At 46.8% G+C, this 27,678-nt stretch overlaps 1 protein-coding gene across 1 annotated transcript in view; it reads left to right on the top strand.

Annotated features, from left to right (window-relative positions):
• Bace2 (beta-secretase 2) overlaps window positions 1-27,678 on the top strand; it is an 82,081-nt gene that overhangs the window by 29,188 nt on the left and 25,215 nt on the right. Inside the window, exons 2-4 of the mRNA XM_005370127.3 lie at window positions 14,214-14,302; window positions 22,016-22,232; window positions 26,737-26,865. Coding sequence (XP_005370184.1) covers window positions 14,214-14,302; window positions 22,016-22,232; window positions 26,737-26,865 — 435 coding nt within the window. The remainder of the gene's footprint in view (window positions 1-14,213; window positions 14,303-22,015; window positions 22,233-26,736; window positions 26,866-27,678) is intronic.

The following is a 27,678-nucleotide window of genomic DNA, read 5'->3' as shown; positions in this document are numbered from 1 at the left end:
GTGTGTGTGTGTGTGTGTGTGAGAGAGAGAGAGAGAGAGAGAGAGAGAGAGAGAGAGAGTCAGAGTTGACTGTCAGAGGAAAGAGCTTAGAGATTGTACCTGTGTGTTGGAGATTGTACCTGTGTTTTGGTGTATAATATGCAGTGTAGTATGTTTGGGTTCTTCCCCTTCCTATAGCTAATTCAAAATTAACTGAAGAGAAGACTGGTCCTTTATCTTCATGAAAGGTTGTGACTCCTAAGAAGAGGGACCCAGACCCCCATCATCACTATGATATGAGGACATGGTAGCTTGCTCACTTTCTATTGATCCTTTGAGGAACCATTGAGCCTCCACCAAAGAGTTGAAAGTGGGGTCTCCGAGGGTTATTTATTTAAATATCCATGCCCACAGTGGTATCTTTCACGGTAGCAAAGGGCTGGAAGCCATTCAAGAGTCCACTAACAGACAGATGAGTGGATTGAAGAATGTCTGTTCAGCATGCCTTGGATCAAGCTGCTGTAACAAAATGCTACAGACCGGGTTTCTTACTAAAAGTAAATTCAGGTCTCAGTGTTCTGGAGGCTCAGATCCAAGATCAAGGTGCCAGTGTGGTCAGGTTCTGATGTGAGTTTTAATTCAGGTCATTGCCTGCTAATTTCCCATACCCTTGAGTAGCAGGAAGACGTCAAGAGAGCTCTCTCGTCGTCTTACAAGGAAGATGGTCTCGTCATGGGTTATAATAACTGCCCACAGGTGCTGCCCCCTCCTCACACCGTTCATTGTGAGGACTAACATTTCAACACTGCAACATAGACATACAGCCACAACGTGTGAAGATCACCAAACTGAGCATGAGCAGACGCTTGCTGCACTGTGGGTGGATACCTGAGCCTCAAGGCTCAAGGGCGTTGTGCTCAGTGCAGTCAGCCAGTCTCCAAAGGCATTTCATTCATAGGTATGGTCCCTAGAAGAGTCCCACTCACAACATAAAGGAGGCTCCTGGCAGGAGTGGGGCGGGTGGGAGGAGGCTTGATGGGCGGGGGGAGCTTCAGTTTTGCAGGATTAAACCTTCCGTAGAGAGAGCTGAAGGGATGCTTACATACACCACAGTGCGGAATGCTCCCTGGCACTGAGCTGAACACTTTATGTTCTGTGTATTTCGTTGTAATAAAAATTAATCCCTAAGATAATTTCAAGGTATAATATTTTAAAAGGAACTTGAATTTTTCTGCTGCAGAGGTGGGGCATATATACCCTGTCTCTCTTTTGTGACATTTACTGAAAACCGTGACAATATTTGAATGTTGGGAACTGGAGAAAGTTAATTGTGTCCTAGAGAAAGTTTGTCTCCCAAGTGGCTTTTCTGTCTAACTCACCAGCTCTAAAGTGAAAGGGACACCTGGAAACAAAGAGTCAGAGCGTGGAGGAAAGGCCCTGAAAATTGGACAGGAGAGGTCATTTCTAGGCATAAATGCCATCTTCTAAACCTCTGGAAATGTCTAGTAGGTTCTTGGAGGCTTGGGAGGTGCTGGCTTGTCTTCTTGGAAAGAAAAGGCTCAAGAAACCACTGTGTCTGTCCCCAGTGCTACCAATCTGAGGACAGAGTGTCCTTTGTCTTTTTAATACTTTCTTTACAGTGGTTTAGTGAGACCTTTCTTTTCTGTGGGAAATGGATCCTTGCTATTGTTGGCAGAGGTGAATGGAGCCCAGCCTTGTGACAGACTCATGACTGGAAACGTCTGTCTGTCCGCATTCTTTTTTTATTAGTAGACTCACACCCTGCAAAGGAGGCTGGGTGTAACCTCAGAGGCTCAGGGAAGCTTTGCAGCCCCAGGGGGTCCTCTGGAGAGAGGGCCCTTTGTTGTCTTCTGCAGAGCCACCTGCCCTCATGTCCTCCCTCCCCAGAGAAGGTTGTCTAGGAGCAGAAGGGACAGACTAAGCAGAGGGACACATCACAGAAGGGATCACCTGGGAAACTGGGTGGACGCGAGGCTGCTTGTAACATCTCCCCTTCCACGCCATGCTTCCTTTCTGTGTCTACGAGGCAGTGACAACATTTAGCCCATTGGTGAAAGGGCTTTTAGACTTAGCCTGCCTGGTTGGGTGGGCAGCCATAAGCTGCCATGTCTTGCCTGTTGCAGAGGGAGCGTGTGGTCATTGTTTCCATTCTCAGCATCCTGAGTTGCTGATGGAGCCTTTGGGTACATTTAAGGACAGTAGGCTCAGAGGGCTGTTATCTGTTTCTATGCACCACTGGTGAAGGTTGTCACAGTCTCCACCCAGGCATTTCTGAAGAGCCCACACAAGACCCATCTCTGAGGATGGAAAGGGTTCAAAGTCCTGTTGATGTTTTCTAGTTTGCTATGATAAAACACTTACTGAAAGCAACTTTCAGAGGGAAGGTTTTATTTCATCTTATAGGTTATAAGCCACTAGAGCAGTGGTTCTCAACCTGTGGGTCATGACCCACAGGGGTTTCATATCAGATATCCTTCATTTCAGATATTTTTACATCACACGGGACAGTAGCAAAATTATAGGTATGAAATAGCAATGAAATAATTTTATAATTGGAGGTCACCACAACATGAGGAACTGTATTAAAGGGTTGTAGCTTTAGGAAGGTTGAGAACCATGGCCTTAGATTAAGTCAGGGCAGAACCACAAGTAAGGACAGACATAGGGAAGATGGGGGGAGGTGCTTATTGGCTGGTTCCCCCGAATTTCTCAGCTGCCTTTGATACATAGCTCAGGCCTACCTGCCTAAGGATGGTACCACTCACAGAGGTTAAGCTCTGCTACATCAATTAGGAAATGCCCCATAGATACCCACAGGCCTTTATGATGGAAGCAATTCTCCAGCTGGGGTTTCCTCTTCCTAGATGTGTCAAGTTGACAGCCGAAATTAGCCATCACAGGCTCTCTAAGGGCAGGAGTTGGGCTTGTGTAATTCGCCATCAATAGGAAATGAATCTTCTACTCCCACTCACGGGGGGAGGTTTCAAAGGTTCCAGTTACCCAGTGGACCTGGGTATCCCGCAGCAGAGAAGAGTTGTGACTTATTTTGTGTTTTACTTTATTTTATATTTTAAAAACTGATTTTAATTACACATGTAATTAACACGTTTTAATTACACATTATCCAGCGTATTCATTTACGTCTACGCGCCAGTGGTATTTAGTGTATACACACTACTGTATAGCCACCAGCTCAGCTTTAGAGCAGATTTATCCCTCAGAAAATAAATTCCATAGCCGTTAGTAGTAACTCCTCTCTTTCCCAAGAAGAGCCAACCTGGTGTGTGTGCTGAGGACGGGAGCACGTAAGGGGTACAGTGGGTAGGTTGGGAGGGAGACATGGTCACAGGAGGGCAGGTGGCAGTGAGGCTGTTAAGGATGGTGTGTCCTGCGACCCTATCCTACATACCCCCTAACCACCTACCATCAGAGGAGTGGGTTCCGTGTCCAAGCAGAACCCAGCAGGGGAAAGCCACAGGAGCTGTGTGAGGCAAGAAGGAACTCAATGGGAGAAGCATCCCAAATCAGAAAGTCATTGTGGCTGCAAGATCCCAGAGCTTACCAAAACCATGGGACGGTATCTGGCCTGAGACATGCTTAGATCTAGAGTTCAGACTCATTAGCCGCCGCGAGTCTCTTGGGCAGGTGGCCCCAGAGAGGAGGTTACCACCCATCTTCTATCCATCCACCCATTTACCCATCCTTCCATTCTCTCATGCACCCCTCCGTCCCTCAGCCCATTCACTCACCAATCACTATGGAGCGCTCGCTGTGTCCAGAGCTCAGGAAGATGCCATTTGGTACTCAGTGGGGAGCAGAAGGGGGACACGAGACCCTTTCATGAAGGTGCTGGAATTACAATACAACAGACTTAACACAAGTGTTGGCTGAGAGAGGGGACAGATCAAAGGAACTAGAATGGTAGGGAATTTGGGTGATGGGGTGGGGGGTGGGGCCCCTGGCCAGGGTAGTGAAGTTAAGAGGAGGTGTTCTGAGTACAGTCTTCTTTGTTCTTCGGTAGATTTTCTAGGAGGTTCAGCTGTAGTCCTCCATGGGCGAGTGCTTCCCCCGACACAAGTCACTTCCAGAGGTTCCAGGCACTGCCCCCCATTCCATTACTGTCTGCCACAAGACCAGACCCTGTGTCCTGTGGGAAAACTGCTGAGTATAACAGTCACAGCTAGCCCAGAACTTCTTTCCTGCCCCAGCCTCTCAGCAGGGAAGAGGAGGTGTAGTGGACTTCCTGATACAGTTTGGGCAGTGAGATCAATTCTGTAGAAATTCCTCACACTATCGTTTAATGTCTTTGAGAAAACAAAGTGCAGCCAAGCACTTCTAGAGACCAGACACTCATGTGATCCTTACATACCAAGGCTTGAAGAGGGACTGTAGACCTCAGAGATTACACAGCCAGTAGCAGGTTAAGCTGGGGTTCAAATCTAGGCCTTCTAGCCTCCACATCAATGCTTTCTTTTAGAGAAGACTTGGAAGGTATGCAGTGAGTTCAGAGCTGTAAAATGAACTTGAATCTGTCAATCAGATCCTTCAAAGCAAGCTCATTGATAACATGTTTCTGGACATTGGCTGTGGGTTTGGGATAGACTCTTTCTCCACCCTAGAAATTTGTCTTTTGTGCTCCAAATAACCAGGAACAGTTGTTCCCAAAGTTTCCAGACTCCCATAGCTCCCTGACCACCGGCAAAGGGCTGTGGAGGTCTTGGTTCCTCTGCAAGACTAGCAGCAGCTCCAGGACCAGGATGGGGCTTGGGGTTCAGCATTTGAGTGACTTCATAGGTCTGAGAGCAAGTGCCTTATGCACCCTGAGTGCTGCTATTATTTCCAACCTTTTCAGCCGGTCTTCCCCTGCTGATTTCAGATATTCCTCGGGAAAGTGGGGCCCAGATAAAGATGCTGCAGCAGAGCCCCTGCCCACATGACAGTTGGTAACAGCTAGGGTCCTGCATGTCCCTCAACATGTATCTTTCTAGTAGGGACCCGGTTCCACAAGAGTGAAATCCATGCGTGTGCAACACAGCCGGAATAAACTGTGTGACCTAGCCAGTCTCCTCTCAGCCAAGTTCAGCAACATCTGTTTGTTAAACGGCACTCTTTGAAAATGATCTTTTTTCCCAAATCATCATCATCTGGGGTTGTGGCAAAATGGCACGTGGCAATTATTTTTGTTTTCTGTATCTAGGTTGTTTAGGTCTGTGTGATTCATTTCTAAAATGAGAGCCTAGAAGAACCCGATTAAGGAAATCGGTGCCTACAATCGCCCCCCCCCCCAATAAATGAATGTGGGCAAACAGCCCCCAGTGGCAGAGTAGGAAGCCAAGGTGGGTATTGTGGGCTACGCTGGCTGGCAGACTCCAGCAGATGGGCTAGTAATACAATTAGGAACCAATGTGTTAAATGAGCCATTATTTAAATTGTCTGCTGCTTTCCATATCTATTAACCTGCTGGGAAAGAGACAGTGGTATCTGAGAGATCCTGGGCTCATCACTAATTGGATGAATCACCCAGTTTTTCCCTTTAATGCCACATTTTACCTTATTGCAGCAATTAGCAAATGGCTCTCTGTGGGGTTATTGCCCAATGCATCACTGAAGATTAGGAGGGGTGCAGGCGGGAAGATACATGCTGGCTTGCAGCAGGAGGCAGGCCTGTGGTTTATCACATGCTTCTCATAACTGTCCTTATTTTTTCCATTTGGGTCTTCTGATTAAGGGACATTTGTTCTCATCTGAGGCTGCAACAACAAATACCCAGGCTGGGCGCTTCTTAGCAGCACACATTCATTTCTGATGTTCTGGAAGTTCAACCAAGGTCACGGTGTCTGGTTCCTGGTTGTAGAGGCCTTACCTTCCTGAGGCAACAGAAGAAGGGGAGACACTCGCTGAGTACTTTATAACAACACTAATCCCATTGTGAGGCTCCCTGCCGTGGGCTCGGCACTCACCTGCCCAGCTACTTACCTACTCACTCACCCACTCACTGATCTACTGAAGGCCTTGTTCCTTCAGTGCTTAGGACTAAGTTTCAATACATGAAGTGGGGAAGGGGTCCAAAACCTTCAGACTCCAATGGAATGTAAGATAAAGTCTGTTTGAGTCAACCTTCTACTTGCTTCTCTTGACCCTCACATGGGCATTGGGTCACACTTCAGTGTAGTAACAATGGGCCAGGCCCTAGGGAACAGAATTCTCACCATGACATGATAGGAGAAGGAATACCTGTGGCAGACAGACAGGATGATGTTGGAATATTTCTGAAGCTCATCATGATTTTTGGTGCTATCTTCTAGCCACATGAGCAAAGGCTTCAAATTATGCATGAATTTGGAGCTCTGAAATATTGGTGAGTTTTTCTGGTGTGTGTGTGTGTGTGTGTGTGTGTGTGTGTGTGTGTGTGTGTTGTGCAGAGAGGCCTGGAGCCTAGAGTAGCTTGGTCCCTGTTGGTGGGAACATGTGGCAACTAGTCAGTCACATGACAGTGGAAGCAGAAAACTCAGGTCAGAAACTGGGATATGCTGTAAATTCTCAAGACCTCCATTGGCCTAGGTCACCCAGTGAAGGACTTATTTTCCCAAGATAGGGCCACCAGATGGAAACCAAATTCTAGACACATGCGCCTATGGAGGACATTTTACATTCAAAATGTACTACTTCTCCATCCTAGGCATAGGCTCTCACTGAACCTGGAGTGCCTTGATTCAACTAGGCTGGCTGAGCAATCAGTTCACCACCTCCTGCCAGCCATGGGTGCACACACTGTTCACTCAGCTCTCAGATGATCGGCTTCTGTGCCTGTGTCCTGAGGTTCTCTCAGCCCGTGCCCCAGGATGAGTGCCACCTTCTCCAGGCTCTTCCACATTCCCAGACGCCTTGCTGAGGTCTTCACACAGGAATGATGGCTTGCTTGGGTTTTGTAGACATGGGTAACTTTTGTGGAATCCCCACTTTATGGATATTTTTCCAGTGTTTTTCAACACCCAGCACCTGATGAGAAACCCAAGGCCTCTCTTACTTCTCCTTATTACACAGTGATTTTCTTTTCTCCCTGAATACCTGAAAAATTCTTCCCTTAGTTGCAAAGCTCCATAGCTCTATTGATGCATCTTAATACAGACAGGCTTGATTCAATTTTCCTAATTCATGGGTCTTTAATTTCCACTGTCAGCCATAACTACTTCCCAGAAACTGTGTGGCATGAAACAGCATACGCTCATTCTTACAGTGCTGAAAGCCAGACAACCAAAGTCAGGTGTAGGCAGAGCTCCCCAGAGAAGCTCCCCTGAAAGGGGTTTTTCCTGACTGTTTGGCCTCTTTTCAGTACTCCCAAACCTCAGGCTGTTAGACAATGTTTTCCAGATCTCCCATTCACTTTGTTGTGACAGCCACCTGACTTGCTTTAGACACCTGCGACTCCATCACATAGTCCATCTTCAAGGTGGGTGTTTGCGTCTGCTCACTGTCTGTAGAACTGTCTGCTATGATCCATTCTTTGCCAGCTTAAGGATAGTAGAGGAGCAAAAGTCAAATACGTGGTGCGTGTGGAAGGGGCTTTGAAATAAAGCCTGCCCAGCTCCAAGGCTACTTGCTACCACCTAGGGGTCTTGATTGGGTTTTGCTGTCAGTTAAGAAATTAAAAGGAAGGGAAGATCTCAAGCACAATAGGTAACAAACAGTAGGGGAAATCTCAGACACAATAGACAGAATCAATTGGTAAAGAAAGGCTTCTATTAGGGGTGAGGAAACACAGAATGACTCTCCACAGAGGGGAGACTTGGGAGCCTAGAATATTTTTACTTGAGGGTTGGGGAATCTAAGGGTCGTTGAGAAGTCTTCTTCCCCTAATCCAGAGTTCTTCAATTTGAACAAAGACAGGGAGGCACACAGGCTCACAACTTTGAGATAAACATGTGCCAGTCTGGCCTTGAACTTGTCAGAGGGGTTTATTGGCAGAGGAGCTCTGCTGGTATGAGAAAAACTCCTCCAGATCATTAGGTCTTTGTTTCTGGTGAAAAGTATGAGGAAGAAGCCAGAAGTTTGTTGTTTTTATTACCTTTTATTACCTATTTGTAGCATCTCTCTCTCTCTCTCTCTCTCTCTCTCTCTCTCTCTCTCTCTCTCTCTCTCTTCCCTCCCTCTCTCTGTCTCCCTCCCTCCCTCCCTCCATCAGATGACCAACAGATGCTCATCAACTCTGACCCAGCTGATATATGTAACCAACAGACCCAAGAGCTTCTGGCTCCTGCTCAAAGCTGCTTGGATAGAAGGGATAGAGAGCTGGAGGACTGAGAGAGGACTGAGAGTAAGCAACAGAGCCTCTGAGTACTTGGCACTGTCTCTTGAGGCAATCAGGAAATGTCAGACCTCTGAAAAAGGGGAGCCTGTCAGGCAAAGGACCAGATACCTAAAAACAGTAACCAGCTGCAAGCAGTGAGAAATACTGTCTGTTGACCATTAAAAGTTGTAGACAATAAGAGTCACAGATTCTCGAACAAGAATGGCTGTCTCTCATGGCCATTGTTAGGCCACAGCACAAATATCTCTGGGGTCTCACTGGCAACCATGCCCCTGACAGCAGGCAGGAAGCCTGTAAAATGCCAGTCTGTCCCTGAGTCCTGCTCTTTCTGTGTGCTGCCAGGCAGCCTGGCATTCTGTATTCACCCTGACTACTCCTGCAAGTGTAGGCTCAGGCAGGGCAGCAGTAAGAGCATTGTCTTCCACACAATGGCCCCAGTGACGGGGGCCTTCTCAGTGGCCATTCCATCCCTTCGCCAGGGTCTGGAATTCCTCCTAGCCTCCGCAGGCTCCCATGAACACAGCTCTTTCTTACCCATCCTTGCTTCTGCCCCTCTGCTCTCTGTCCTCCTCTGCAGAAGCTGAGAACACAAGTATAGAGGAAACCAATTCAACCCAAAACTTGTGTGACACCAACCACTCCTGTGCTACCATGCTTTCCCAGCAAGTTTAGCACAGGTCAGTTCAGAGGTAGGGCCCCACAAGTAAGTCACCCCCCCAACACAGGGCTACTAGGCCAATCAGTTTATAACTAATAAAGACCTCTGTGTGATTTCCTTGGGACTTAACGACTGTGGGAACTGGGCAAGATGGAAACCTCAGACAGCAGAGATACTAGGCTTGGCTTGAGCATTTGAAACCCCAAAGTCCGCTTCCATTGACATACTTCTCCAACCAAGCTACACCTACTCCGACAGGGCCACACCTCCTAATCCCTGTCAGTTAGCATCACTCCCTGATGACCAAGCATTCAAATGTATGAACCTACAGGAGCCATTCCTATTCCAATCGCCACCAAGTATATGCGCGCGCACACACACACACACACGATATATATGGCATGATATGCTGGCTTAGCAGTTAAGAATGCTCACTGCTCATCCAGAGACCTAAATTCAATTCCTAGCACCATGTCAGGTAGCTCACAACAGCTCCAGGGGATCCACCACCATCTTCTGTTTTCTGTGGGTACCCAACATGTGTGCATGTACACACACACACACACACACACACACACAGCTGTTTTTAATGTAGGACTAAGGAGATGGCTGGATTGATAAAGTCCCATGCAGGCATGAGGACCTAAGTTTGGATCCATCACACCCACGTAAAAATCTGGGCACAGTAGTGTACATTTATAACTGCAGCCCTTAGAAAGTGGGTAGTGGAAACAGGCAATCCCTGGAACTGATTGCTCAGACAGCCTAGCTAAATCAGGATACTTCAGGTTCAGTGAGAGACCCTGTCTCAATTGAGGAAGACACCAAACATCAACTTCTGATCGTCACATTTGTTCATACATATATACATGCACACACGCGTGTTCATATATACTTGTACATCTGATCACATATATTTACATGTATACTCAGATTTTGTTTGCATTGACCACACACAGACTTCTTGCCATTATTCCATAAATAATATACCTATTTTTATAGAAACTTCTTGGTTCTAGATATGGTAACTAATCAGGAGGTCATTTGAAGTGTTTGAGGCCAGGTATCGTGACGCATGCCTTTTATCTCAGCATTCAGGAGGCAGAAGCAGGTGGATTTCTGTGAGTTTGAGACCAACCCGGCTTACATAGTGAGTTCCAGGCTAGTGAGGGCTACATAGTGAGACCCTGTTTCTAAATAAACAAACAAACAAACAAACAAACAAACAAACAAATAAATAAATAAAATGTGAATAAATAAAGTGTATGGGAGGGTGTGTGTAGGTCCCATACCAGTTCTACAGCATTTTATGTCAGAATTTGAGTCTCTGTGGATTTTTGATATCTACAGAGGGTCCTGGAACCAAGTGCCTCAGATGGCAAGGACTGACAATAAATGGATATTTATTTGATGACAATTGTATGCTTATGAGATACTCAGATACGATCCATATTGTAATTTTAGAACTTGGGGCTGATGAACATCAAGTTTTTGCTTGAAGAATTGAATTTCATCTATTTTGTATTCTTTTCTATCTGGAATCAATCTAAACCACCCATAGAGGCGAGAGAAGCCAGCAGCCCCAAACCATCCCTGCAGAGTTTGAGCTCAACAGCCTTCTATGCTTAGATTATTCCCATGGCCTATGTGCTTATTTCTCTCAGTCCATATCACCTCTGTACCAGCAGCAAAGCCAGTGTCTTTGAGAATAAATGAACTGTGCATTCAATAACTGTTCAAGTGCCTACTGTGTGCCTTGCTCTTTCCCGTGCACTAGAGACATAATGGGAGGAAATGTCAAAAGTCCTCATCTTTGAGAGGAAGCCCTGAGATGAAAGGCCGATGAGAATGTCAGGATGGAGGAGTCACGCATCTCCTGTGCCTAGAGAGAAGTTGGCTGGTTGAGGTTACATTTGGGGTCACGCTGAATGGGCTTTTGTTGTAGCAGGCGTGGGCCCCTTGTTCTGTCCCGCCTGACTAGCTTACACCCAAAATAACCACACAGAAATTGTATTAATTAAGTTACTGCCTGGCCCATTATCTCTAGCTTCTTATTGGCTAACTCTCACATCTGATCTAACCCATTTCTATTAATCTGTGTTCATCACGAGGTTGTGATTTACTGGGAAAGATTCTAACCAGCGTCAGTCTAGGGCCGGAGCTTCATGGCATCTGCCACACTGCCCTCTTCCTCCCAGAATTCAGTTCTGTCTTCCCCGCCTACCTGAGTTCAGCCCTATCAACTAGGCCAAGGCAGTTTCTTTATTAACCAATGAAAGCAACACAAATACAGAAGGACCCCCTATACCAGGTTCTAACATCAGCTCTGCCACTACCCTCATATACCTGAGGTCAGCCTCTCTACCTCAGTCTCCCCATCTGTGACATGAGGGTGAAGATGGCACAGTTCTCAGGGAGAACGACGTGTTATTGCAGTACACTGGCCACGCTGTAGATACTATAGAACCTCTCTCTATAGCTATCAGGTTGGACATGCCCAGTGGTGTCCCAGGAGCAGGAATGAGGGAAAGGAACAGGGTGAGGTGCGGGGACAGGGATAGAAGCTCAAAGGGGTGGTCAGGGCCACATCATTAAGAAGGTGTCATCAACACTTTGGGAGAAGCAGCGTGATGCTGTATGGGTACACAGACAACCAGGTTGTCATCAGGGCTGGTGTGGCAGGAGGTAAACTTGAAGTCCACAATAGGACTTTGACTGAGACTCTGATACGCTGAAAAATGATGGAAGAACAGAGAACCGACGGGCTCTAACTTAACAGGCCCGAGGTCATCTGGCTGGGAGCAGAGGAAGAAGGTGGGGAGACCAGTTAGGGAAGGACAAGAGGTGGTGATGAACTGGACCACCATGGTCCCCATGGCGGTGTCACAAAGTGAGCAGGTGCCAGGAAGAACTAGAAAGTGGATCCAATAGGACTTGGTGCTGGGTGGGGAGAAGGGAGGAAGAGGAAGGACACTGGAGGTTCACCCTGAGCCAATGTTACAGGACGATTAACTGAGATGGCAAAGTCCTGCGAATCTGGCAGATTCCTTTTTGGCCGAAAATATTTATTTCCTGGGTGCTTACCACACATTACCACAAACTATGTGGCTTAAAACACCAGTATTATGTTCTGGGTTCAAGAGAATAGAGTCTGAAATCAAGCTGTTGACAAGACCACTCCTTCTGAGGCTAAGGGTGCCTCTGACCTGCCTCTTCTAGCTCCTGGCCTGCCTCGTCTCTGCTGTCACATGACATCGCTGTGCCCCTGTCTGTATGAGTTTTCCTTGCACAGAGAACCGCAGTCAGGCTGCATTAGGGCCCTACCTAATGATTTTGTTTTAACTTGATCACCTCTGACCTCTCACAGGGACAAGGGTTTAGACTCACACAATTTGTTGAGGGAATTCAGGTAGATATATTGGACAGGTAAACTCCAAGCCAGGGCAGGCAAGACTGGGGGTCATCAGCACACTGCAAACAAGTGAAAACTCCACAGGGCCCCTGAGGGCCTGAGAGGCGGCAGACCTGAAAGGAAACCAGAGAGTGAGGCAGAGAGAGGGTCAGTAGGAGGAAAACCCAGAAAGGATGGTATCCTGGGGCCCAGGAGAAGGAAAGGATTCTGAGTCAAGTGAAGGAAAATCCTGTGCCTGGCCAAGCTGAGGTTGCTGGCAGGAATAAAAATGTTGGATTAAAAACTCACCTGCCTAAACTAATAGCATTGTCTGTAGTTTGTTTAATTCCAGTGTTAAAACCTTTAAGACTTTAACTGCTTTTTCTGAGCTTGTGTCTAAAGCCTGTGTTTATTCATTAAACAGTTGGTTCGTGTCTGGACTGAGGATAGATGCTAGGTAAGAAAGTGTAAATAACATACTCCACCCCCTGGGGACCCGTGTTTACTGGACAGATGAGTCAAACAGTTAACACACAGGGCAACATCTCAGTGTCATTAGCCACCAGGTAGCTGCAAATACCAGATAGCATTCCACATCCACTAGATAGCAGGACCACTAACTTTGTGGGGGGGGGGGGCATGGAGCAAATGAATCCAGGGGACCACAGTGCATTGCTGCGTGGGTGCAACTCTGGCATCTAGGCTTGGGAACTGTTCCCGTGACTTTTTATTTAATGTCTGACCCAGCAGATTTTATTCCCAAGAGAAACAGAAACACATCCACAGACAGGAATGTCCAGGCAGCTTTATCTCATAGCCTGAGGCTAGAGGTACCCCAACTGCCCATCAGGAGAAGCAGAGACAAGTGATGGACTACGGCCCGTGGTAGAAAGAAAGAGCAGATACTCCACAGAGTGTATGAATCTCAGAAGCAACTGAGCCAAAATAGAAGGAAACCACACGGTTAGAAAATGCTGACAAAACCAGCCTGTTCTAATAGAAGACAGAGTAGCAGCATCTCCTGGCGAAGAAGGCAAAGAGAGCAAGTGGGACATTTGGGGATAATCGAGGTTTTAGGAATGTCGTAGGTGGTGTAGATCCTGCCCAAGCTCACCGTCAGACTTCTGACAGCTAACTTCCACCCCACCGTCTTCCTCCTCCTGCCTCTAGTCCTGGGATTGCAGACATCCGCCATCACCTGTTTGCTGGAGCCAACGCTCAGTGGTTTACAGCACTGGCTCCTCTTGCGGAGAACCCAGATTCCATTCCCAGCACCCACACTGCCGTTCACAACCATCTGTAACTCCAGTTCCAGGGGCTCTGACTCCGTCTTCTGAATTCTGTGAGCACTAGGCACACATGTGGTGCATTTACATACATGCTGGCAAAACACCCATGAAAATAAAATTCTTAGTAAGGGGATAGTGTGAATAGTGTCTTCCGGGACTCAACAGGGAGACGAAGGAAAAACTAACAGTGAAGAAGGTTCCTGGGGAACAGAGACCATGGTGGTTCTGATACGCCAAGAAATAGTTAGGAAGCAGCAATTTCCCAGCCAGGGATGGACCTGAGCAAAATCCTATGAGTGACTGAGGAACTGACCATGTTAGTGAGTATTAGTGACTCAAAATCCTTCCACCCCTTGTTTAACAGACCTGTTTGGAAGGCTCCTGAGTATCCGAGGCAAATCCCACATGGCTGTTATTTCCATATAATTTTATATATCATTTTTTAAGCAACATTTCACCCTAAATCAGTGGGGAGATTGGTTTTCGCCAATCAATAAATTGTTGTACTTGACGCTTCTTCAAATAACTTGAAACTTTCCATTTCTTTTTTTCTTTGAAAAACAAAAGCTGCAGATTCTTGTGGACACGGGAAGCAGTAACTTCGCTGTGGCGGGCGCCCCACATTCCTATATAGACTCCTACTTTGATTCAGAGAGGTGAGTGGTTTGGCCATGGCTTCAGTGGCTGGCCTGGGGGTGGGGGGTCCTGGGTCAATATCTTTGAGAATGTATTAGAACAAAACAGCCAGACCATCTATCTCATCTCAAGGGAGCTGTGTGCATAGTTGCACATACGTGTATCTGTATGTGTGTGTGTGCACGTGCACATGTGTGGAAATGAATGCGCACAGTATGTGCACTTCTCCTTCTGGGGAATATATATTGGGTTCCCCTGAGAGCCTTGTGGAATTTCATTTGTGACGTGTTCCTTGGTTACACGGGTGCTGCATTTCACAGTGGGGGAACGTGGTTGCAGGGTGAGCCCACCCGTGTGTGTCCCACCCCCTGCTTATCAGGCTCCACTTAGGCGCCAGGAATGTCAAGGTCTCCTGTTTGCACAGCTGAAGAGAGGCCAGTGATGGCCTGTGCCAGTTGGCACCTCACAGAACCTCAGGACAATACTGCCGGTCCCTCCCTCCAGGAACATAGACCTTCTATATGACTCCACATAGCGATCAAATAGCACATCAATAGTCCAGGCACAGCACCTGGCCAGTGATTATTTTGGACCCAAGGAGATTAAGACATGCCCAAAAGTTATTGTTATCTGTGAGCCTGTGTGGGTGCCTGTGGGGTTGGGTTATGCTTGTGCCAGTAGGTTGGGTTCTGGTTATTTTTCTGTGGTTCATCTAGGCCTCTGTCTCTATACAGCCCCCAAACCCGCTCATCACACTGCTGGACTGCTGCCCTGGAGAAGGACAGACCTCTCATGTTTAACCCTGTAACCTAGGAGATGCAGGAGCAAGGAGTCTTCCTCAATTCCAGCTTCCAGACCTTAGCCCAGTACCAGCACCTTGTAACATGCCTTGAAATGTTCCTACATGAGATCAAAGACCTTGTAACTACCACATGCATAATTCTTAGGAGTCTGAGATAGTGCAGATGTTCCATATTTGATCCAACACCCACTTCCCTTGCATACCAGGAAGTCCCGACTCACAAACCTGAAGCCAGTGCGTAGCCCACCCTCCCAGCAGTGTGGTAATTCTGTCCTTATCACACATCTGTTGGCATAACATTGACGAGACGGAAGCTGTAAGGCTGGAGCTGGCCAGGGTGATGGGGACAGATGGGTGTGTATGATACGTTGTAAGGACAATGTCCAGCCAGGAGACAGCCATCTGGCAGCCCCTTGGCTGCTTCATTCTCAGCTCCTTCAGGGTCAGAGGCGTCTTTTGACAAGAGAGACGATGCAGTTGTTGAAATGTGCCAGGGTAAGTCACTGTTGCTGATGCTGTGTGCTTCATCACTCAGTGTTAGTCAACTGTAGCCAGCATGTAGCTTTCTCAGGGACCTCCTGCTGTGTTGTCGTTAGTCTGAACCGTGATTCCCACTCAGGGTCCCACAGGTCTCAGATCCTTTTTCCTTGCTTTGTGTTCCTCCTTCAGGTGAACTCTGTGCCTCTAGCCAGATGCATGAGAGGTGGGCAGAAATTCCTCTTCATCCTGTACAGTAAGCTGGGCTTCTCAGGCCTCCCTTTATCTGAGTCAGTGGGAACTTCTGGGCTTTCCACTGTTGCTGTGACCCTTCAGCCTTCCTTCCTGCTAAGCCGGCAAAGGAACATAGACACCCCCTCAGCTCTGATCTATTTCCCTCTGCTTTTAAGTAAATAAAAGAAGGACAGCAGAACACACCCAGGTCTAAGAAAAGCAAGACTTCTGTCTGTGCTCTCTTTGCCGTTTCTGCCTTCACCTTGCTGAGGACTGAGATTGGAGGGAATTTGTTTGTGGACTTAGAGTCAATGGAGACATAACTATTATACGGAATATTTGCTCTCTGTGTAAATTATCTTTTGTCTAGTACGTTTGCTGATGTTGGCCATGGTGAGGTTTTTCCACCGCTGTATCTGATGGAAGCCAGAGAACAGCCTCTTTCCTTCTGGATCTCTGACAAAGGTGCCTTTATGGAGATGTGGCCCTCTGCCCTTCTATGTTTGAGTATCAATTTGGCCCTCTGATTTCTTCGTTATAATAAGGCTCCTGGTCGGGCATGGCAGCCTCTGATCCAAGCCCCCAACCTTCAGACGTTCAGGTTTTGTACTTCCTGAAACGTTGTGCAGTAATTGGAGATTTGGCTCGGGGTTCTTTGAGAAGATCTCTTTGATTTGTGGAAGGTGATAGACACTGTGAGTCATTTGTGACTTGTCCCCATCATGAGTCTTCTTTGCAGTTGCTGGATGCCCTAGTGGATAACTGTGCAGCAAGAGAGAAAGGGCTACAGTTTTTCAAGTGCATTTTATTCTCAGCCAATAAAATGGCCTCCAACAAACTGGCTTGGTAAAAGATCCAATATGTACCTCCCTTAAACCTTCTGTCAGTTAGGAGCCCAAGTATGCTTGTCTGTTAATGTTGCCTTGCTCCTATACTCCACCGGGGCAAAACCAACAGAAACATTGAAGCAATGAACTGATACATTTTATGCAAGGATGCCTATAAGTGGATTAAAAAACCAAGGGACCACCTGGGATGGCTTTGAGGATATCAAAGGGACACTCGGTTGCCTTTCCATGCAGTAGGGGGCAATTCTTTCTCTTGGTTGCTCAGATAATTTTTCAAGACTGCCTGTGGTTGTCCTGCCTATCAGGAGCTGGCTCCTTTGGAGCCTGAGAGCTTGAACCAAGGCTCCCATTCATTCAGCTCTGGTGACTTCTGAAATCATAGACAAGTCACAAGGTACAAATCACCAATTCCACTGGTGCCAAACTTTGCCATGAGCACGGAAGTCTTGTGAAGAAGCCTCAGCATTCCCTGGGTGGGGTGGCTCAGGAGAACTAGAGCTGACCCAAGGGCTCACCTTTGAAGTCAGCAGCTCTGCCTCTTCCATGTTCTCTAGAAACAATGGTGACTTTCTCTTGAAACAAGATGACCTGAAGTTCTGTTCTTGGCTTCAACTGATCCCTCCTTTAGTCCTTCTTTCCCCGAACTCTCTGAACAGAGGCAGAATGCCTTCCAAATCTCGTTCAAAGTGTTTTTATTGCTGTACGCAGACTCATTCCTGGCCACCCACATCCCTGACTGTTTGCCATGCCTGAGCATCTGGCATGGAGGCCTTGCAAGTGAGAAGCCCATCCAGGGTTTTCTCCTAACGTAATTGACGTGGAAAGCAAGCCAGAGCAGAAACCCAGTGTCAGAAAAGTAAAGGTTTAGCAAACGGAGATCGGAGCTCACTTTAAAGTGTGGAGAGGACATGCTAGTAACCTCAGGTCTGCTCATGGTGCTACCCAGGCTTCGCCTTAGTCTCTCAGATTCAGCAAAGGAGTCCCAAAGAGGGTGCACTTACAATTAGAGGTTTCCTATGTTCTCTCAGAAAATGTTTTCTACAGGGGCGGCCACCGATTGATTATGTGGAGCTGTTTGAATTAATCACTGCTAAATGAAAGGAAATAAAAGTTCAGTCTTCTGGCACCATCACATTCCAGTAGCTGCGTATGGCTTTCATAATGGAGGAGAGAGACGTGGATCAGCTCCATCATCAGAGCAGGTTCTGCCCTGGTCCAGATCACAGCACTGGACCGTTTAGAAGACTGTTGCCCCAGGCAACACCTTCTACCTCTCCCTCCATAGTCGTTATCGTCCGCATCAGGAATGGTCTCCCCTTTTCCAGAGGCAGTCAGGGTGTTTGGTGATATCATCTTAAAGGTGTATTTTCTAGAACAACCTTGAGTTTTCTCATGGTAGCTCACAGATTGGAGAACGCTAGGAAGCCCTTTGATAATTACACTAATCATAGCTGTTTTGTTGCAAACTGGTTGGGAGCCAGGATTTCATTCTAATTTTGTCACACACTAACCTTTCTGGTCTGCATGGGTGGTCTCAGGAGGTGCAGTTCTGTTTATCCTGGAATAGTAGGGTACTGAAGCACACAACTCAATAGCTTGTCCCAGCCAGTGAGTGCGGGAGCTTGGATGTGAACTGTGGTACTGTGATTCCCCTGCCTTTTTGTTCTCTGCAAATGAGATGACATCATCCAGAACTATCCATGTACGGCAGCAGCAGGAATCCCAAAGACATGCTGTGTAGATATCATGCCAGCTCAGCTTCTTATTCTAGGGAACATGCTAGAGCCTAGAGGAGATGAAAATAAAACACCGCTCAAAGCCCAGCTTGGAGAAGTGATGGGGGAAGACAGTTGATCTTCCAGTTAGCTCAAAGAATCCACAGTTGTAGACAGTGGACCAAATCTGATGGCTGCTGGTTGTATAAATAAAGTTTTATTGGGGCACAGCCACACACATTTGCTTCTGTGCAGTCGTCCATGACCATTCCCTTGATACAGCACCACAGTTCAGTACCTGCTGCCTAGATTATAAGATGAGCAAATCCAAGAATATCCTTTTGTACACCCTTCATAGAAAAGGTGCCCCGACTCCCATGCTAAGTCATTCTGCCAGCAGTTCTGAACTTGACCTCCTTGCTCAGCATTTGTTTTTCTTGCTACCTTTCACTATAGACACTTTTGTTTCCTCCTGTGTGCTGCCAACACCTGAGCTTGCATCAACACCGATCTTCCCATTTGATCCATGCTCAGAAACTCAAGTCCCAAAGGCCTTACCATGAATATCGCATGTCTGCCCCTGCTGACAACCACCTTTCTGTCCGTATCTGCCCATTCTCAGGAGGTTTGAGTTAGTTTTCTTGTTGCCCTGGCAAACTGCCTGACAGTATTAGAAGGAAAGTGTAGGGAGACTTCAACCAACCACAACTGGCTAGCCTAGGTGTACACATTCTCACAAGCCGCAGCTTTCCTCAGCACCATGTGTTTCTAGTCTTCCGTTAGTCCATTTATCATGGCGATGGAGCCATGCATGCTGCTGGCTGATTTACGCCAGGCTGGACGGCTTCCCTTCAGGGAAGGAGGTGGTCAGTACGAGGCTCCCAACAGTGTTGACATTAACAATGGTGGACAGAAAGTAAACAAACTAGAACTGGAAGAAACAAGCACCTCGTGGTGACGGACTTGAAGATGGGAGTGGAGAGAGTGTAGGTGAAGATGGCTGTGCCATCAAAGGCCGGGTTAACAGCGTCAGCTTGGACTTCTCTTGCCACCTCTTTTACTTCACTAATCCCAGAGCAGCCTCCCCACGTAGCTAATTAGACCTGGAAAGCCATTCCAGCTGCTAAAAGGCCCTGACTTCAGACAAGTGATTTAAATAACAGTGCAATTTCAAAAAAAATGTATAACCTTCTTTGGATGAGCATGTACAGATGTCTTTTCTTTAAGTTTCTCATGTATATGAATATTTTAAGCACAAATGAACCACTAAGATAAGAAAGTGATTTTTTAAAAAAAGATCCTCACAGAACCTAGCATAACAATGCCAGTCTTTCAGTTTTACTCGCTTCAGTTATGTATGGTGCACCAAGCAGAACCACTGTGTGCCATTTCTTTACATAGCTGCTACACCTTTAAATGTCCATAGCTAGGTGGCCAGTCCTTCGGTCTGTACACTGAATAAAAATATCTATCTTCTGTGAATTATCCTGAAACTCTTAAACATAAATGACCTCATAAAGAAGTTTATTTACCCAAAATGTGCTAGTAGCATCTTGCTCACCAGCAAAGCAATAAACTTCTCAAAAATATTAGTGTTGACATTTGAATAAATGATGGAAACTTTCTATCTTAAGGACACATGTCCCATCAGTTGGAAATAGTGCCTTAAAAGAAAAAAAAAGGGGGGGGGCATTGCTTCATTGGAATTAACTGATATAAAATATTTGCTATTGCAATAGTTCTAGAAAATATGCTGAAAATTGCTTCCTGGCATTTTTAAAATTAAATAGTCAATTATGATTTTTAAAAAAGAAGGAAGATGTATTTTGTTTCACAGTGTGAGGATACAGTCTGCTTTCCTGTCTTGGATTTGTTATGATGAAATCTGTGCACAAAAGCAACTTAAGGGAGGGAAGCAGGGTTTGTTTTAGCTCAGTCATGGAGGGGAAGACGAGGCAGCAGGAGTGTGAAGTAGCTGCTCACATCCTTTCCATAGTAAAGAAGAGAACAATACCTGTCTGTCTCACCTTCCCAATTTGAATGCTCCGAGATCCCCCTGTTCAAGGACTGGTTCCACCCATAATAGGCGAATCTTCTCACCTCAGTTAACTTAATCAGAGTAATCAATCCACCTACAGGCATGTAGAGAGGCCCGTCTCCCAAGTGTGATTCTAGATCTGTCAAGTAGGCACTCACCGTCACACCCGCCATTGTGGTGGGGAAGACGTGGCAGCTGGTCACATTGCAACCGTAGGCAGGAGGCAGAGAGAGGTGAATGCTGCTGTTCATGTCTCTCTGTTAACCCTTGGTACCCCAGTCCATGGGATGTGCCACCCACATTGGAGTAGGTTGTCCAGCCTCAGCTAACCCTCTTTAGAAAACTCTCACAGGTGGAGGTGTATCTCCTAGGTGATTCCCCGCCTGGCCCTATCGACGGTGAAGATTAACTGTCACACTTGTGCAACTGTCACACTTGTGCACACAGTGTTCACTTCATGTCTCTTTTCTTGATTATAAAAGATGTTTGTGCAGAAAGCAGAGACGTATTAACTTGAGGTTCTGTTGGCAGTTTTAATGTCGAAACTCGGTGGAATAAGATTGTGAGCAAACAGAAGTCTTGGGAAATGCTCAGTGATTTGGCACACCACTAGGAATTTGGTAATTTTCTTCAGGGAACCTGGTTTGGATGCTCATTGTCTTCCTTGGGTCTCTTCCCATACCCCAGAGAAACGGCAGACTAATACAGTGTAAGAGTGACCTTTCATGGTCAGAGACAGCAGAGCCTGACACAGAGTGTGTGTCCCCCCCCCCCCCGTCAGCCTTTCAGTCCTTGGTCTCCACTGCGGTCTCCAGCAGGTGGCCACCTCAAGTTGCTCCACGGCCACTCAGCTTATTCCCTAGCTATTCAGATTCACTCGTGGTGACCTGATATTTTATGTCCTTACATGCTGTCTCTCCTCACAGAGAACCTGGAGAGGGAGCACTCCCATCCACCTCTCCACTGCCTGACTGTGCTTCTGTGACTCAGTACCTCAGGGCTGCACACATCTAAGGCTCTAGGTCGCACCACTGTGTGCTCTGCCCCACAGCATGCCATCAGTTTTGTCTACTGTATTATGATAGCGTTATCAACTCTGAGGCATCAGGGAAGGGCTGTGACATTAGGGGACTCACAAAAGCCTGGGTTTGGGAGAGGCCTGGTTTTTGTCCCTTCACATGGGATAGTTGGATCTCAGTCCCACACCAAGACATGCTAGTGGAACCTTCTGCCCTTCCTGTGTTGCAGAGTTCAAGCCCAGTGACCCTGCAAAGCCAGATAGCCCAGGGTGTGCCCAGATCTGGGGGTCCTTCAGAAAAATGAGATGGCTAGATTAATCACTTGACTCAGGGCTTTGACTCAAGCATGGGGAAAGAATTCAACTCCAAGGGTGCATGCCGACCTCATGACATCCCTTCCATGTGGCATGGCAACAGTTCCCAAATTGCCCATGCTTGTGTCTGTGGAAAATGGTGCCTTGGTCAGCTTTCTCCTGCGCATCACTTCCTATAGACTGTAAAGGAGCACTGTGAACCATGATGACCAGCTAGGCCGCAGCTGTGGCTCAAAGAGCATTGGCCTAGAGACAGAATGCCACAAACTTTTCTTTTCTTCTGCAGATCCAGCACATACCACCCCAAGGGCTTTGATGTCACTGTGAAATACACACAGGGAAGCTGGACTGGCTTCGTGGGTGAGGACCTTGTCACCATCCCAAAAGGCTTCAACAGCTCTTTCCTGGTCAACATTGCCACGATTTTTGAGTCTGAGAATTTCTTTTTGCCTGGGATTAAATGGAATGGAATTCTCGGACTCGCTTACGCTGCCTTGGCCAAGGTAAGGCAGGTCTGTCCATTCAAGTTAATTAGATGAGGCAATGGGCTTATGAAAACTTGTTATTAAAGGGACTGGAACAGGGCTCCTGGGCTGTCCTGGGTGGTAGCTGCTAAAAATCACAAAGCTAATGAGACGCATGTTCACACAATGAAGTTTCCAGGCATGTCTGCTACTTGGGGTAACTTTCTTTAACATATAATGCTAGTTTTTGGTTTGTTTGGGGGGGGGGTGTTGTTGGGTGAGCATCACACAAATGAATAGAGACCAGAGGTTGGTATCATGTGTCTTCCTCAGTTACTCTTTGCCTTTTTTTTTTTTAAGACTGTCTCTCAGTGAACCTGAAACTTACCAATTCATTGAGGTTGGCCAGTCAGCACACCGCAGGGAACCCCTTTCTCCTCCTCCCCAGAGCTGGTGTTATAGGCTTCTTCTGCTATATCTGACTTTTTACATGAGTTCTGGGGAATCAACCTTAGGTCCTCATGATCCTGCTTATATAGCAAGCCCTTTACCAGTTGAGCCATAGTTCCAGCTCCGTTTCGTTGTTTTGTTAATGTTTTTGTTTACTTAATTTTTGTTTTTTTTTTTTTTTTTTTTTTTGGTTTTTTTCGAGACAGGGTTTCTCTGTGGCTTTGAAGCCTGTCCTGGAACTAGCTCTTGTAGACCAGGCTGGCCTCGAACACCCAGAGATCTGCCTGCCTCTGCCTCCCGAGTGCTGGGATTAAAGGCGTGCGCCACCACCGCCCTGCATTGTTTTGTTTTGTTTTTGTTTTTAATTTATCAGAATGTGAGTCTTATAGATTGTGGAGTTTGCTTAGAAATGTTGAGGGTGACATTAAAGGGAAACATACATGTAATTAATCTCTTAGGATCGTATGAAGACAAGGCCTATGAGTGACACTCAACCATCACAATGGTAGAGATGCTCTCTCAGGGCTGAGGGCAGTGCTGTCCTATCACCCCTGGGGACCCCTGGGGAGACACCAGCAACTGGAATGTGATCAAGTGCCCTGTGGAAAGCCAGCCCCTGTAGGAATGACCAGGGAGAAACACCAGAATGCTATGCTTACAAAATCAGAGCCTTCCCAAGACAGGATTGGGTCGTATCCAATGTTTGTGCTTGGATCCAATCCAAAGAAACGATGCTTTGCTAAAAGAGGGTAGACAGGGGAGGATCTACCTGGGGTAGTTGCCAGAGGCAGGCAGATTCCCAGAAGGGATGTATCTGGGAGACAGGCAGGTATTATGCCCTTGAGAAAAGCAGAAGGGGTCACCTGTCCTGGCCCTGCAGCTGGGCACCACTCCCTGGCTCAGTGGCTTAGGCCTAAACGTTGAACCCTATTTTAGTGCAGGGAATAGCGTAGCCACATGGACAGTGGACCTGTTTGGCCCAGGACAATGCAGAAAAGATTGTTCATCCACCCTGTGGAACAAGTGCTCAGTTCCAGCCTTTCAACAATGGTGTGTGTGGACAGCAAATGGGGAATCACAGCCCTTGGAGTCTCCTGGAGAAGTGGGTTACCGAGTGCTTGTCAGATGCCAGGCATAGGACATCACAAGGCAGCTCCATGAGGCAGACCCTGTGAGGCTCTTGCATTCCTTTTACACATGTGGTCGCTTCAGTGAAGAGCTTTAGCATTGACTGAAGCATGGGCCCCAGGCCACTCTCACTCTGTTGTAGAGCTAGGACTGGCTCAAGAGCCCCTTTGTTCTTGGCATTGCGGACAGACTTCGTAGATGTGAAGACTGGCATGGAACCTGAGTTCCTAAGTCCCCTTCTGCTGACAGCGTGACCCTGACCTTGGGTAAATCATATCTTTGGGTGGAAATGAAAAAGAAGATGAATTTAATGCTAATTATTCTGAAGAACAAGCCTCAATTAAGCGGAATTAATAATGTATAAAGCCTTCGTGAGAAGAGACTACCTTGGGGTTTCTGGGGAGGCTCCAGACTCTCCCCATGACCTTTTTAATCTTTTCATCCATGAAATCCCAAGATTTCTGATGGTTAGTTTCAGGCGAGCCATTGGAGGATCTGATCATGGTCTCTGTAGGGTGTGGGGTGCATCTGGAAGGACCAGCTGGGTAGCCTTGATCAGGTGTCTTACCCCTGAGACAGTGGGGCTGGCTGAGGACTGGGTGGGTGCCCTGGTGGGTAAGGCAGGCATCACAACCACTAGGGGGCACCTTATGCTGCAGATTCCAGCCCCCATTGTACACCCCTTAGATCTGGATTTTTCAGGGTTGGTTCTGAACAACTCTAGATTTTTCAGTCCTTGAGGGATTCTGAGGTCCAAGGCTTAAGGACAAAATGACTCATAAAATAACACCATGAACTATGCATGTGTCGGGTTGTAACGAGGCTTTCTCTTTCCCACCACCAGCTTCCAAATCATGACACAGAGACTTATTAATTTTGAAAGCCCGGTCTTAGCTTAGGCTTGTTTCTAACTAGCTCGTATAACTTTAATTAACCCGTTTCAATTAATCTACATGCTGCTACAGGACTTGTGACTTTTACCTTTCTTCTTCCATGTCCTGCTTCCTCTACATCCAGCTGAAGACTTCCCCTTTCTTCTTTCCAGAGCTCTCTTTGTCCAGAAGTCCCACCTATACCTTCTGCCTAGCTATTGGCTATTTAACTTTTTATTAAACCAATCACAATGACATATCTTTATACAATGTAGTCAAATACTTATAATATCAGGCTCTTTCTATGCAGAGACCTTGGGCCCCTTAACCCCCAGAACAAGTCAGACAGGCAACTGTGGTCACAGTTGCCAGATAAAGGGAACAAACTAGTCAGGACCAGTTCAAGAATTGGCCAGACGTGAAGCAAATACTCATCCTCTGCTGCCTCTTAGGAAGGGGAACCAGACCTCAGCCACCCCTTGGTGAACACTGGCTCTCAGTCCATCCAGACACACAGTCTTTCTGCAGAAATCACATGGGAGATGGTGCTAAATCCAGAGTAGGATTACAGGAACAGAGACAGAAGGGGGAGGTAGCCAGAGAGTGGACTGAGGAGATGGGAGGCTCCTCATTCGTGCTGGAGCTTAGAATTCTCATGACTAGTAAGCAGCTATTCCTCCAGAGTGACCAGGAACAGGGTTTCTCTACCACAGCTGAGCATTGCATTTGTCTGGAGAAACTGGCAACCCAAGCAAGACATGGTGCTACATGCCGGTGACCCCAGCTGTTCTCAAGATCAAATCAAGAGGATTGCTGAGTTGAAGAGCAACCTAGGCCACATAGTGAAATTCTCTCTCAGGTGAAAGCAAACAGTAAAATTCTGGCAACTCATGGTAGCCAGCCCTGGTATCTCTCCATTGCCAAAGTCTAAACTAACTTCCTTCATGGCCCCTGCTAGTCTATCCTAGCCCAAAGCTCTTTACAAAATGCCTCCTTCACCATGGACACTCTTGTGAAATGTCCTTCAAACACGTAGCTCCATGCAGGAGAGGCACAGGGCAAAGGAAGTCTGTAATCCTGCATTGAGGAGTGACCGTGATGGCTGGAATACCAGGGACTGGGATGTGGGTCCCTGGTCCTTGTAGGTCAATGGTTATTTGTATGTTGGATGGCTTTGGGGATAGGTGGGACTCTTAGAGTAACTGTGTTCTGCTCCAAGTATCTAAGCCCAAATCAGTAACCCACCACCACAGGTTCACATACCTTCTGTCTTGATATGGTGATAAACAGCTTGGTAGCATCCCAATAGCTTCTGGACATATAATACTTTAGTGGTATAACCTCAAATGCCAGATAGAAGGAAGCAATGTGGGAGACTTATGAGTGATCACATCCTGTTTCAAGCATGTGTATTGGTTACCATGAAGATTCCTTTTTTAACATAATTCTTTATTGATGCTTTGGAAATTTCATATCATGTATACCAGCCCCACTCACCTCCCAGTCCCTCCCTATCCGCTCCTCATCCCTGCAGTATGCCTCCCAAATAAATTTTTAAAAAACGAGTTCACTCCTCCACCTTTCCAACACCTCTTCATTCATCCTAGTAGTACCATAAGCCGTTGTGTATCACACAATATACCCTTTCTGTCCTAACATCCAGACACACAGAATATCCATCGCAATGAGATGTTGGTTTGGTTCAAGGTCTCTGGCACACCATCATTACTTGTCCCTCATCCAAACTCCTCTCAGATGTCCTTTTTTAACGCACGCCTTTAATCCCAGCACTCGGGAGGCAGAGGCAGGTGGATCTCTGTGAGTTCGAGACCAGCCTGGTGTACAAGAGCTAGTTCCAGGACAGGCTCCAAAACCACAGAGAAACCCTGTCTCGAAAAACCAAAAAAAAAAAAAAAATTGTTTTTATTGAGCTATCTATTTCTCTCCACCCCCTCCCTTCGTCTCCCCTCCCCTTCTGCCCCCTCCTAACCATGAAGACTCTGAAGTAGAAAGTCCAAGAATATCAAAGGAGAGCGATGTTGACTATACTCAGTGGTCACAAAGCAGTAACTGTCTCCTCCACCTTTCTGCAGCCATCAAGTTCTCTGGAGACCTTCTTTGATTCCCTGGTGGCCCAAGCAAAGATTCCGGACATTTTCTCCATGCAGATGTGCGGGGCTGGATTGCCAGTAGCTGGATCTGGTACCAACGGAGGTAGTCTTGTGGGTATCTTTCAGTCTTAAAGGGATGAAAAAAATCACAAATTGATGGGGTTTCTGTTTAATTAAAAACAAATCAGAACTACTAGACACACAGTCTTATATAGGTACTGGTCAGACACCATATAGGAAATGGTTAACCACTGCTAAATATTAGGTACCATAGCAGGATTTAATGGTAATTTAATAACTTTGTCATACAACCTTTAGAAGATGGATAATGGTCCAGCCATCTAAAAATATGATTCTCATTGCTTCTCGAAACTCCACCAAGACAATAAGTTTTCTTACTGTCCTTTGAAAATACACAAAGCAGCTGGTTTTCTGTGAGAAGATGTACCAGCAAGTAAGGGATAGTGGGGAGGTACAACAAGTGGTCCTCTTCTAAGTAGGGCATACACACCTAGGATTTCCAAGCACTTAATGGGAAGCAGAGCCACTCTCCCATCTTCCTCCCACTTCTCTTCCTCCTCTTCATTCCACCCACACACAAGCGCATAGCACCCAGAAAAAAATGTTTAGAAGGAAATGAAATCAGGGCAGTGTAGCCCATCGGGATGGTGCAGGCCAACCTTCCCTGCAGAGGAAGGGCGAGTACAGAGGAAGATAAGAAGAGCCCCTCTTTGGGAGGTGTTTCTAGTCCCTGTTCTCACGGCAGCAGGATCAGCACCAGTCATTGCCTTCTGCTAACAGCCCACCTGCCCCGAACACTTTTATCGTCTCTTTCTGAAGGGGCAGGGAGGCCTAGGATTGTGGGGTAACATTGTTTTTGAAAAACAATGTCTTGATTAGGAAATCTTATGGTCTGTTTCCCTT

This window comes from Microtus ochrogaster, unplaced genomic scaffold, assembly GCF_000317375.1.
Source record: "Microtus ochrogaster isolate Prairie Vole_2 unplaced genomic scaffold, MicOch1.0 UNK72, whole genome shotgun sequence".
Lineage (NCBI taxonomy): Eukaryota > Metazoa > Chordata > Mammalia > Rodentia > Cricetidae > Microtus > Microtus ochrogaster.
This window is presented reverse-complemented; position numbering and strand designations above follow the sequence as displayed.